This window comes from Euphorbia lathyris, chromosome 1 (assembly GCF_963576675.1).
Source record: "Euphorbia lathyris chromosome 1, ddEupLath1.1, whole genome shotgun sequence".
Taxonomy (NCBI): Eukaryota; Viridiplantae; Streptophyta; class Magnoliopsida; order Malpighiales; family Euphorbiaceae; genus Euphorbia; species Euphorbia lathyris.
This window is the reverse complement of record NC_088910.1, coordinates 98,168,150-98,182,379: the sequence shown is the minus strand read 5'-3', so window position 1 is coordinate 98,182,379 and position 14,230 is coordinate 98,168,150. Positions and strand designations below refer to the sequence as shown.

General features: G+C 28.5%; 1 protein-coding gene across 1 annotated transcript; it reads right to left on the bottom strand.

Annotated features, from left to right (window-relative positions):
• Window positions 1-9,436: 9,436 nt before the first annotated feature.
• On the bottom strand, window positions 9,437-13,983 carry LOC136208373 (serine carboxypeptidase-like 25). Its single transcript, XM_065999222.1, has 8 exons — window positions 13,565-13,983; window positions 12,545-12,748; window positions 11,222-11,397; window positions 10,849-11,139; window positions 10,623-10,753; window positions 10,422-10,517; window positions 10,240-10,345; window positions 9,437-9,749 (listed from the first exon to the last, which is right to left on the bottom strand). Exons 1-8 carry the CDS (start codon window positions 13,824-13,826, stop codon window positions 9,606-9,608), a joined length of 1,410 nt encoding a protein of 469 aa, XP_065855294.1. The 5' UTR covers window positions 13,827-13,983; the 3' UTR covers window positions 9,437-9,605.
• Between the last annotated feature and the right edge of the window lie 247 nt (window positions 13,984-14,230).

Sequence of the window (14,230 nt, the reverse complement as noted above, 5' to 3'; positions counted from 1 at the left end):
TTAAATCATATTAAAGTTAATTTTTTAAGATAAATTAATTTTAAATATATCAATTTTTTTCTATATATCACAAATAAAGTATGATTTTATACTTTAATTTAAAAAAATTCTAGATCCCAATTTATAAATTTTAAACTTTCAAAAATATATCCTACATACATAATTTATAAATATTACTTTTTAAAATATAAGAAAACAAACATACATTTAAAAAAAAGTTATTGTTCAATCCCTTTAGATACATAATTTTTGGTCTGGATACTTTTTAAAATACATTTAACAAACATACATTCAAAAATATATCCTACATACATAATTTATAAACATAATTTCGTCCTATACTCCCATTTCACAATGAATCATAGATACATCACTTCTGCCAAATTGTAAAACTTTGTGATCATCTCATAATTCAAGGGATTCTGAATCGAATTAAGAGATTCGTTAGACAACTCTTGCGAAATAAAATCGAAAACAAATAATATTATTAAAAATATTCTAAGATTTAGAAGACCTCTGTCCTATCCATTAGACAATGGACGCTTAAAGTATCCAAACTAACATTATGCGGTCTTTACGAGTATGATGAACCTGTACATTCAATACGACGCCATAATATAAAAGATATTGCCTACAACTCTGGTTGGAGTAGCCTAAGAATAGTACAAGGAGTTGGCTATAGAATTCGTTAACTCATTTTGACACTAAAAAGATCAATTTGTGGCAAGATTTGTGGGAGCAATGAAAGCTCGAGAATAGCACAAGCCTTCATGACGCTCGCCAACGGAGTACAAAGCAACTTTGTGATTATTTAACTTGGTTTCTGGAATGGTGTTCTTTATTAAATCTTTGAACTTGGAGGTGACTACGGACACTCTAGCCAAAGGAATCATTTATGAGCCATTACGACAAAAGTACTACACTGGTCCACCTCGTACCTTCGAGGAATTAATGACCATGGGACAAAGCTTTATCCATTATAATGACAGCAAGCGCCCCACATATTATGTGGAGCAGAACAATACAAAATTCACATAGACTTTGCCTAGGATGACAAAGGAAAGCAAATAGATGACATAAGAGAATAGTATGAACAGAGATATAATTCCTCAAATTCAAACAAATGCTGAAAGAATTCATTGTAGTCTGGTTCATCCCTACTGAAGATACTTGATGTTTTGACTAAGATATTCTCAAGTTCTCGATTTAATCTTTTTCGTGATCTTCTTATGCTTAGTTATTATCACCGGCTTGAGAGGGTGAGCCATAATTATCCAACTTTGTCTTTATCTCTTTATTCTGTTATTATATATCATCTATTAAGATTGTAATAACATTTCTTATTCTAATTTTATCTTTTTTCTTGAATATGACTCACCTTGTATTTATTTTTGAAAAATCTCTATACAACTCAATTAAGGAAATACAATATACATTTAATTCTAGTCTTTACTCATTAATACAACTAATCACAATAATAAACAACTATTAACTAATAATTAAATCAATTAAGTCTTAAGAGTTTTTGCGTATGCTAAATCTTTTCATTTGAAATCTAGTTTAAATAACTATAAAAAATTTCTTAATTCAATTTTCATCGTATTCAAATTCGGTTCATTTATAAATCGAACTGAATATAATCGAGCTTTTATTAAGCAAAACATTACATCAATTATAAACAACTCGATTCATTTACAACCTAACAGGACATGCTGAGGAATGAAAATGATTTTGTAATGAATTATTGTTATTTGTTTTCTTTGCCTTGAACCAAGAGGAAATATTAGATTAATTTAATTTTTTAAAGGAATTAGACTAGTTATGTAATGGGAATAGAAGAAATTAATTTATCAAGTTTGAAATGAGGTCCTTTGATGATGTCATGCTGACGAAGAAATCAATAACCTTATTGAAAATGGTCAAAATATCAAAAATATCACTCCAATCTTAATTCACCTCCTTCTATACACATTTCTTCATATTTTTTAATATCCCCGCAATCAGAGCTATTCAGGGGCAGAGTCTGGGGCCCGGGCCCCTCCGGCCGCCGGAACTTCTATAGTCATGAGTAGTTTCGGCCCCCTACTATTAGAGAGTGTTTGTTTCAGTTTTTCGAATGAGCGTTTAGCGTTTTACTCCAAACCGTAGGAAATATAGCGTTAGTTAGGTTTATATAACCGCATCATTTAACATTTTCTCTGAAAACTGCAGTGTTTTGGAACGTTTCACGAAAAGCTTCTATTTGGAGCTTTTTATAAACAGTTGTTTGCAGTTAGTTGTTATTGACAGAATTATCCTTCTTATTTCCAGAAAATATGTTTATTCCTTAACATTATTTATATTTCTACAACATAATTACCGGGAAACAAATTTTATTGCGTTCAATAAATTTTTTATTTTCTTATAAAGATTATTTTTATTAATTTGTGTAACACATTTTTTATTTTATAATATGATAAGGTGCAAAAATACCCTAATATTGTCTTTTGTACAAGTTGGACAAAAAATTTCCGATATTTCATCGAATTTATAAATATTAATTTTCAATTTTATTATTAAATCATAAAAAAATATGAAATATCTTTTTTAGAACTACTGGTATGTGCAATTGGTGTATAATAAGAAATAAAATATCTATGTTTTCTAATAATATCTGAAATCGACCCAACTTGCCAATGTTAGAGCTAAAATTGTTCTTAACTACCAGCGTTATGGGTAAAATTGCACCATTTTAGATATTAAGAGTAAAATTATTTCTAGTTGTAAACGTTATGTGCATTTTTTCACATTTTTCCTTTTATAATTTCATCGTTGATTAATTTTAAACATGTTCATTTTAGACATTTTAAATCCGAACAGCAATAGTTCAATATAATTTTACCAAACACTAGTAATTAAACAGCTAATAACAAACAACTAACATCAACAGCTAACTGCAAACAGCTAACAGCTGAACTAAACAAACCCTTAGTAATAGTATATATAGAATCTATGTACTAATATTTTATTGTTTAAAATTAGATGAGATTGTTAAAAGCATTTGCTTTTTTTTTAAAGGTCCTAGTTTCAATTCTCTCAACCTCAATTTATTTTAGAAAGTGTTTATTTATTTAAAATTTATTTTTCAATAATTATAAAACTATGTTATCATTATTAATTAATTGATTTATTTTCATAGCACTTTTGAACTCATTTTGATTATGCATTTTCCATTAAAAAAATAATTTTTTATTTTTAAGACTCAAACAACTTAATTTCTAAATTAAATTTTAAAATTTTAAAACTAAAAATAAAAAAATGTAAAAATATTATATTTTTTTTAGAAACTAGCATTGAACTAATAAAAAAAATTAAATATATTCCATTACGTGTTAGCCTGGTCCAAAATTCAAAATTTCAATATTTTGGACTTATTAGGCACTCCCTAAATCCAAATTTCTAATTTTTTTAGGCATATTAGGTCTCTTTAAATTCAAATTTCTAATTTTTTGACCTGTTAGGTCTTTCTAAATCCAAATTTCTATTTTTTTTACCTGTTAGGCCTCCATAAATCCAAATTTTCTAATTTTTTTGGCCTAATAGGCCATCTGAAATCAAATTTTTTAATTTTTTTACATATTAGGCCATCCGTAAATCCATTTTTTTTAATGTTAGGACTATTAAACGAAATCTAGCTATTTTTGAGAAATTGTACATTAATACTTAAAATTGGTTCTTGACCATTCAAATTATAACACGCATATATACAAAAAAAAAGCATGTTCGATTTAGCAAAAAAAAAAAAAAATCTGAACGCACGTGTAAAATCGGTCCCCCAACCGAGTAATTATGTATTCACCACTGAAGCTATTAGCTTAGCTGAACAACTATACATTTTGAAATCTATATTTATACTCGTAAGGTATAAAGTGTTGAAATTGCATTAACAAACAAAAGATCTCTAAAAATCCATCGAAATATAAATCTAGGTCACGAACAATTAATTTTAATAGAAACTCATTGAAAGAGACAAAAACCTCACTAAACTCCTCAAAATAGTATTAATACATCGGTAATATGCATTGTCACATAACCCATTTGAACTAAAAAATATGGTACAAAGTTTATTTTTTTTATTTCTTTTTTAAATATATTTTTTTCAAATCTTTTTAATGAAATAATAATATTAACTAATAATATACCACAAAAATAAATTTTGGATATATTTTTTTTAGGAAGAGAACATACCTAATTTTGAATAAAAATTTAATTGAATTTAAAAATTTTAATTCTACTAATTTAAAAAAAAAAAGTTGCTAATCCCTACCAAAAAAAAGAGTTGCTAATGAAATAATTAGTTTAATTGATAAAAGCTGACAAAAATAAGTAGAGGTCAAAACGGCACTAACAAAAAAATCTCTAAAATCCCTCAAATAGGAGTATGGGTCACGAATAATTATTTTTGATAGAAACTTATGGAAACATAGATAAAAAAATCTTAATGAACCCCTCTTAATAATATTGATGCATCACTATTCTATAATGGCACAAAAAGTAATGCGCCAACGCCAAATCGGTCTACAACTGTACAGAATATAATAACTTTTAAGTATAAAAATAGATTTTAGATATTAAAATGTAAACATGATAAGTTCGGATATCAAAAATATAATATGATTTGATCATTGGTTAATTTGACCATTCGTGACAAGTTTAAGGACTAAATTGATATCCAAAAATTGATTTGGACTAAATTGACTCTTCACGCCAACTTTAAAGATCAATTTTAACCTTTATTCATTTCTTTTTATCTATCTAGATAGTATGTCATGTGTTCTAGATAAAAACCATCTTAGGCTTTGATTGGATGAGTTGGATGAGAGATTTTGAATGGTAATTAAAAGGAGGGTAGGGAAGGGTAGGGAAGGGGAATGAGGGGGAGAGAAAGTATTACCCTTACCCTTGTTTGGGAGAAAGGTAAGGGTTCATCAAAACCCTTCTAAACCCACCGATTTTGGTGGGTTGAAAATCTATTAAAAACTTATTGATTTTGAACCCTTCAAAACCTTTCATCAACTCTTTAAAACCCTTACCTTCATATTTTTTAATCTTCCAAACAATGGTTTCCACTAACCCTTCCCTACCCTCCTTTTAATTACCCTTCAAAACCTCTCATTTCATCTGTATTTGAAATTATATTTTTTACTGCTTGAATTAAGATTTTTACATTTTTCCTATATTCACATCACACATATAAAAAACGGTTTTCAAACTGCAAAACTACAAATTTCGGATACGATTGAATGAATAACACTTTATTAACCGAATTTTATGGCTAAAGCTAGTTTTTTTAGTCATTAGAGACTTAATGCATTTAAATAAAAATAAAAATCTTAATAAACTAAGAAATGAAAATTCAATGCTTTTTGCCATAATTTTATTTATTTCTCAATTAGATCGTCAGAATCTTTTTATTATTATTATTTTCAATTTCTGTTTAAGAAATTGTACCTATTAAACAATATATTCAATATTTAAAAATCACAATTAGATTAATCTTCTCGTCTCCCATTCATTTTAAAATAATTCTTAAAATCTAGAATGACGGCTATTTTTATTCTAAGTTGAAGTAATTTGTGGGGAAAGCATATTAAATTAGTATATTGATATGAAGGGGGTGTTTGGTTGCTCATTTTCAGGCTCTTTTTGCCTTTTCATTTCAAAATGGAGAGTTTTAAGTGTTTGGTTAGTCACCTCCTGTTTGCCTTTTACAATTGAAAAGCAGCATTAGGTGTTTGGTTAGTGATCTCATGTTTGCCTCTTACACCCGAAAAGCATCATTTTACAAAAGCAGATAATCTCTGCTTTTTGGAAAAGCAGCTTTTTCCAACAGCAAACAGCAAACCGTAACAGCAACAGCAACAGCAAACTGTAACAGCAAACAGCAAACCGTAACAGTAAACAGCAAACAGCAACAGCAAACTGTAACAGCAAACAGCAAACCGTAACAGTAAACAGCAAACAGCAACAGCAAACAGTAGGTAAAACAAACGGGCCCGAAAATTAAATATCTAATTTTTTTTTCTTTCGCTAAGTTCTAATTGTTCTTTCTTGAACACGATTAAGGATGCCGAGTTGGGAGATTATTAGCTTTAATTGAGCAATTCCCCGAGTAATTTTCGGTTAATAATAACTAGTAGATAAATTGTTAGTGTATCTCCAACTTAGTGCACTCTCTAAAAATAATATAAATAATTGACTTTTAGTGATTTAAGAGTAACTAAGACATATCATCTCCAACAATACTCTTTATATTCACTCTTTATTTATTATTTTATCATTAAAATTATTAATTGTTGTTATATTTACCAATAGTGAAAGGAGAGAGACTCTTTAATAATAAATTTTTAATAAAAAATGAAGTTAGGAGACACTAAGAGGTAGAGAGAGCCTTTCTATCTATACTATATATAATAGCGCAAGCAGAGAGAAATAAGGAGAAGTGTTTTAAAGGCATTTTTGATGAGTTGTCGACGTAGTAAAAAATCAAGATTAAAAAGATTTAATTAATAAAAATAACAAATTTATATTTATAATAAATTAAACAATTATTAGCCCATTAATGAAAATAATAAAAGAAATTAAGAGTTACGGGAAGATGAAAAAAAACACAAAGCAAAGGAAATCCAAAAATCACAAATAAACTTCTATATAAAGCATGATAGATAGTATTCCGCTATTATATTCATTGGTCATGATAAATAGTATTATATTTCTGAAGGTAATTATTCGATTTTTTTTCATATGTTGTAGTTATTTTGTTCTCAATTGTGTTGTTGTTTTATTTTTATTAAACAATAGTTGTTATAGTTTCATCTTTCATATCTATTTCTGCCGTTACCCAGGTTCTATATCTCTCGCTACCTTATCAATGTTTTTCTTTTTTATTTGTCTTTTTTTAAAAAAAAAACTGATATCCCTAATTGAAGAAACCCGATAGAAATAGAGGATGCATAGACAACTAAAATCGGGAAACACGAAAGTGTCAAAAATTACAAGAAATTCTTACGTTTCTCAAGGTAATTATTCGATTTTTTTCATATGTTGTAGTTATTTTTGTTCTCAATTTTGTTATTGTTTTGTTTTTATTAAACAATAGTTGTTATAGTTTCATCTTTCAGAGATGAAATTCCATTTCTGTCGTTACCCAGGTTCCATACCTTTCGCTACCTTATCCATGTTTTCTTTTTTATTTGTTTTTTTTTTCAAAATGACTAAAATAAAGATTTTGTATATTTGCATTCTTTTTAGTATATGTTGCTAGGTGTTATCGTTTCGATTGTTAACTCTAACTAAATTTAGATTTTCGGCTTTATATAAACTCAATTTGTAGCTTTAATTGAAGTTAGATTAATTTTTCTAATTCGAAACCTGTTGAAATCCACTCATTTTTTTAGTTTGAGTTTTATCTAACTGAGATGGATTGTATTTTTTATTTTTATGTATTTTGGTTAAATAGATATAAAGTTTCACATAATAGTTGTTCATTGAAGTTTGAGACATATTGAATAAAATATTAAAGAGGTATTGAAATATTATACTTACAATGAAGTGTATTTCAATTATAAATTATATTATATTATTATTATTATTGTCAAGAAGTTATTTTTTCCAGTTCTCTAGACAAAGAGATTGTAAGCGTCTAATGCACTTGATAAGATTTTTATTCTTGAAGAATTTGGATTATGCTAGATACGAATTCACAATGAAGGTAAATAAAAATAAATTTTGATTCTCAAAATCCAAAAAATGTACATTAATTATGAGATATTGAGATAATTGATTTTGCAACATTGGCAGATATAGTTTCAAACTATATGAAAATGAAACACAATCATAGGACAAGTTGTTGAAAAATATTAACTAAAAAAATATTATTATTTGAATCTCTTCAAATTTTCAAATATTGAGCATAATGATTCCAATTAATAGAATTAATTCACATATTAATTATAAAACGTTTTTTGGTACTGATCAGTAGACTTAATACTTCATTAAGAAAAACTAAATTTTTTAATTAATGGGCAAAAAATATTTCCACTCTCCTCTTTATATGCTTATATCTTGACATTCTCTATTTTCGAAAAAAACGAAAGGAAATTAGTTCTCTCCTAATTATTTTTTTGTCCATTCATTTTTGTTTTCTATTCTTTTATTTGTTTTTTTTTCTTACAAAATTCAAGAATATATAATTATTAGAAAATATTAATGAAATCAAATAAGTGATATCTGTGAGCGTGACTCATATTCTATATAGTGAAAGAATGAAGAACAAATTGATTGACTGACTTGATGAGATATTACGAGATGAAAATATGAGAAATCATCACCTTAAGCTGATTCAATTGGATATATTGGGTTATTGTAGCAGAATGAATAATTGAATTTCAATACTTGGTGATCATGAAATTCCATCAAGCAAGATGATTATCATCAAGATGAATTTGTGACTAATTCTTATGAATTTTATTTTTTTGTATGTAGCATATTCAATTGATAAAGTTTCTTCATATGCAACATTAGAAAAGTATTGATTGTAATAGTTTATAGCATAATATATTGATGTTGCTTCCGCTTTAATTAACATAGATTGTAATTCTTTTGTATCGTAAATATAATATTTAATTTTAATTGTAGTTTAATTCAATTTTTGGTTTTTCATTATATTCTAATATATTTCTTAATTAATCTCCAATTTTATTATTATTGTTTCATAAAATTTCAAAATATGAAAATGTATTAAAATTACTAAAAAGTACAAATCATTGAATTTTGTAAAAATAAATAAATCATTCACATTTAATTAAAATTCTATAAAAAATTAATCAATTATTTTCAAAATTAATTTAATTTGAATTATCAATAAAAATATATATTAATTTCAAATATACATAATATAAAAAAATTCATAGCATGGTATAAAATTACTTAAAAGTAATATGTCAATTTATTCATTTATCTAAATTATATAAAAGTTTCGTATCCCGTGCATCGTACGGGTTTTCGACTAGTTATAAAGAGTATGAAAAAACTTTTAGTGATTTGAGAAGCAACTAAGAGGCTGTTGGAGCTGATTTTTCATTCGCACTCCTCGAATTTTAACTTAAGAGCCAACTTAAAACGCTGTTGGAGACTCTTGAACATTTAAAATAATGATCTTGGTTTGATTATGGATTTAGTTGATTATAATTTCCACGACGGCTATTGGAAATGTTAGATATAGATATGATATTGATTTAGACCTTGAAAAAAAAAAATCAAAATATAGACTATAGACCACTACAAATTTCCAATAAAGAAAATGTTGACCAGTCTTTGATGTTGGAAAATAATAATAATAATAATAATAATAATTGAATATTAGAATTAATAAAAGTAATGCATATGGAATAGTTAATTAAGAACAAAATCATTTAAATTACTCTTGTTCCCTATTACACAATTAAACATTTCCTCCTCCCCTCCCTCCCTAATAAATTTCTTTCAATGGTTAAAATTAAAATCACTTTTTCCCTACAACATTCACAATTAATATAAGACAGTTGTTTGTTTTTAATTGGTTGACATCAAGACTTAGGAAGAGGTTCTCCTTTCAAAAAAGACTTAAACATTGTAAGAGCAGCCCTGGGTTTGAAAAGAGGAACTTCATGTCCGGCTCCTCTTACAGTCGCAAATGTTAGCCCTTCGTATACTTCGGTCCATCCTCCCACCTGTTTATTCAAATCGCTTCAAATTCTAAGAGATAAATTAAAGTAAAAAGTACATCTTTAATGTAAAAATTGATTAAACGTATTTACTACTGGTTCCGTTCACTCAAATAATGTCACGTCAATCCAACGGATGATGTCGCATCATTTTAGTGGAGAGACTAACCACTATTGGTTTTGGTCTACAATAAAACTTTTCGAAATGGATAGGGGTATCCCTTAACCAAACCTACAAGAGATGGTTTCTGACAGTCAGGTATGCCGACACTCTTGTGCTCTTACTTCTGCCTCTAGATTCGAGGAATATTCATTATATTATTTAGTTCTAAAATTGCTCCGAATTAAAAACACTAAGAACAACATTTTACCATTTATATGTTACGGATATATACGCGTTTCTCCCGTTTCTCCAGAAACCATAAGAGTATATTTATAATTTATAATTAATTGATTAACACAAGCAAAGAAAAAGGTTTAAGATTGAGAGACAGACCTGTTTCTTAACATACCAAGGGTACCATGCTACCTTTGTTGTCAATTTCAGCTTTGCAAGAGAGTATCTAGTGGCAGTAACAGGCACCACAGAGTCCACGTCCCCACTACATTTTCAATCAAATTAAATAATTAACACCCAAACCTTAATTAATTACTAAAAACTATGCTTCGGATAATTACCTAAATACCCAAATTCTGAGCCCACCAGCAATCATTTGTCTGTAAATTGGGAGTATGGAAGCTTCTGTATCGTTCCAGTTCCGATTCAAAACCTCACTGGATTAATACAAAAACATATACAATTACACAAAGGATTTACATTTTTGTTCACATTATGAATTAGCCCATAAATAAAAATTCCCTATCAATTTAGTCCCCAACCTGCAAGCAGTCCACTTATATGGTATCTTGGTTAAGTTAGCATGAAGTGCTTTTTGAACATCTGGTCTATTGTAATATATCTCTGCATATTTTTCAGTACAAGGATCATACCCATACAGCTGCCTGAAACTCTGATCATAAAAAGAAATAAAAAATTAATCATATAGACCCTAATCTTATTAATTTATATAGATTAAACCCTTAATCTTTGAGGAAACATAAATACCTTAAGGGGTCGGTGAGGCAATCGCATGGATTGGCGAGTATAGGAAGACGATGTGGAACCATCAGAGTTATTACAAGGAGGAGCATAAATATTATACTGGTCAATATTTCCAAACTCTTGATCCATAGCATAACTATATAAAGATTCACATTCATCTGATTCTTTTTGCCTCCCGAAATCACATGTATTTATGAGTTGCTGATATGTTTTATCAGAGATCATCGCATGGCTCCACCAGTACGTCACCGTTCCAAGGTTGTCGTAGTATGTGTCTGTAACTGCATTTCCGACCTATATATATATATACGACATTATTTTAGAAAAGAATTAATTAAGATAAGATGTGATTTGAAGAGAGATTTAGGTTAATTACCATAATCCCTTTGAGATTTAATGGATGCTTAGAGTATTTATTGTACATCAGAATTTGTCTGGCAAGTTGGGGGACATAATGGCCAGCATAACTCTCTCCAGTAAGATACATTTCCCTGTTTTTGTATCGCGGGAATCTATTCATCCATTCTACTAGGAATTTTAGTGAGTCTTTGGCTGCATCATCACCATCTTTCTATGTTATAACCCAATTACAAATATACAACAACAACAAAGCTTTAGTCTCGAAATGATTCGGAGTCGGCTAACATGAACCATCATATAAAACCATGAAATCAAGTCGTATTGTTTAATTACTTTGTAAACCGGTAGCTCAAACTTTGACGAGAAATTCTATAATGGTCCAGAACTAATTGATATAGATGACATATTAGCAATATTGAATGATTCTGTAAAATTACTTCTTCTCAATAATGAATTAAGGGTTAAAATGGTTTCAAAATTTGGCAAGTATGATTAGTTTATTCCAAATTAAAGTTGATATATGTATCAATTCTATCTTGAAATTCATAAAATTTGACAAACTAGTCTAAATTTAATAAATTAAACAAATTATATTTGAGTTAATTTATCAAATTTTTATCAACTTTACGGTTAAATTGATACTTAAACTTCGATTTGGGTTAAACGGATCTATCTACCAACTTTAGAAGCTATTTTAATTCTTGTAATAATACGAATGGAAAATTTGGGCTTTATCCCTAAATAAAATATTAATTAATGCATCTTTAGATTTCTGAATTTTATAGTTTTTATAAATTCAGCTCTCAATTTTTATATTTTTACACATTGAATCCTTAATTATTTACAAATTTATATACTAAAGCTTTCATAATTCATAAATATTCTAGACATTGACAAGGGTTTTAATCATGCTTTTTAAATATTAAATATATAGTTAGTTTAAATGATTAAAGGGTGAAGTTGTTAAAACAAATGATACAAAACCAGTTAAAATGGGGCTCAAGATACTGTAATCTTAATAAAATAGCCTACATCACAATATTAATCCCTGCAGGTACATTTGTGGCCCCAATATTACGAATGTGAGCAATTATATCCATTTTATGAATAAACTTTAAGTGCATAATTTGTTTTATATTAAGAGGACAAATGTTGTTTTGGTACCAATGATGAATGTTAAAGACTAGGACCATCATTATTATAATTTAGAGCTAGTGGTGGTGCTAGTCGTTTTTCTATGACCTACACATTCTTTTTCAAAGCCCAAATCATATATATAAGCGTGACATTAAATTAAATTAAATTAAATTAATTAATATGGATAATAAAATAAACAAACCGGTTCGGATATCGCCGGTGTCTTTTAAATCGGAGGTCCGATTAGAGTAAGAGAAGCCAACACCAGCAGGAGTTTCCAAGAACAAAAGGTTAGCCACGGTGTTCCAGGAAAATTTGTTTAGATATAAGCCTGAAGATGTCTTGTTTATTCTAAATGGGCCTATTTCCTCTGATGCCCCATATGCCACTGATGAGCAACCTGGACCTGATTACAAAATTATTTTAATTAAGGTTAAAGATGAAATTAATTAAGCTAATAAAGACAGAATTGATGACTGCACCTACAGAAGCTGACATGATTGGGTAAGTATGTAACTGTATTGGCCTGACATAATTATGACCCCTGTTTTTAGTTGCTTTCAAACATTACTCACTCTATCCACACATAGCAAGAAAAAAAATAAAACCCTTTTTATTTTCCGAAATATTGCATCCGGTCCATAGTATAACTTTTCGTTAAAAAGATCGGCTCGATATAAACGTACAACTTATAAAACGGATTCTGTTATCCATTCCCAATACTTGGTAAAAAAGAAAGAACGGTTTTATTTTTAACATATTTTCATTTATTGACGGTCCGAACATTTTTAAGTGAAATTTAATAAGAATGATAATAGTAATTAATGAAAAGATGTATGGATTAAATTCAATCCTATAATTATTGGTAGTTATAATCATTCAATAGTCTTAGACATTGGTAGGCCATTCAAGTGAGCTACTTGTTTTTTTTCTTTTTTTCAATTCTAGCACATATATAAAACAAAAAAAAGACCTAAGATAAAAATTTCAAATTGATAAAAACAAAAAGAATATATTTTTTAATTAATTATTTATTTTTAAAAAAATAGAGGTTCCAAGGATTGAGTTGGGAGAATTAATAAACTTCATTGATTGTAATGTCGGCAGGGGCAGCAAAGAAGTTACTGTCTTGTTTAATGAACAGCATTGTTTTCTTAATCAATATAACAGTAACTACTTAGTGAGCTAATCATAATTAATTAAGGGTAATATTGAATAATACCTCCATTGAGCCAAACGACCAAGGGTTTAGAAGAAGGGAGAAGAGTAGCCTCAGTTAGCCAGTAAAAGAGAGCTCTCCCGGCGACTTTTTCAACCGTGACATAGCCGGAAAACTGGTGAAAAGAAACGGCTGGTTGGCCGGGAAGTGACGTGATCCTGTCTTGTTCTTCTTCTTTAGTTGTTGTTGTTGCATGACTGGAAGTAGTAAAAAACACGACCAATAACATTAAAAACATGGACTCGAAGATCTGTCTTCCAGCCATGTTCTTTAGAAAAAGAAGAGTATGGAAAATTGAAAGTAATTGAGGTTGAAATAAATAGGAGAGAAAAGGAAGAAGAAAGAGAAAAATCAAGAATAATGATGATGATCCATGACCATGACCATGAATGTCATCACCATCATCATCCAATATAGCTGCTCTTGCTGCTGCGACTACTGTATTTATTTGTATTTGAGGAACACTTATTGCTTCCCTAATTACCAATATGCCCCTATGTGTTTAGGTATGAGCTGTATTAAGTATGTCTTTTTTTGGTCCAACAAATAAATAGTATAAATGAACAATGCTACGTCCACAAATAAAAAAAAAACATAATTTGGAGGGGTAGATTAGTATTAAATAAAGAAAGAGGGGTGTTAATTGAAATTGAGTAAGTGAGATCACAT

Excerpts from the sequence above, each read along its gene's own strand:
- LOC136208373 (XM_065999222.1), bottom strand. The coding sequence starts at position 13,826 with ATGGCTGGAAGACAGATCTTCGAGTCCATGTTTTTAATGTTATTGGTC. Across the intron at positions 11,398-12,544 it reads CACCGGCGATATCCGAACCG|CCAAAGACTCACTAAAATTC; the intron begins GTTTGTTTATTT and ends GTGATGATGCAG. Across the intron at positions 10,754-10,848 it reads TGCCTCACCGACCCCTTAAG|AGTTTCAGGCAGCTGTATGG; the intron begins GTATTTATGTTT and ends TTTTATGATCAG.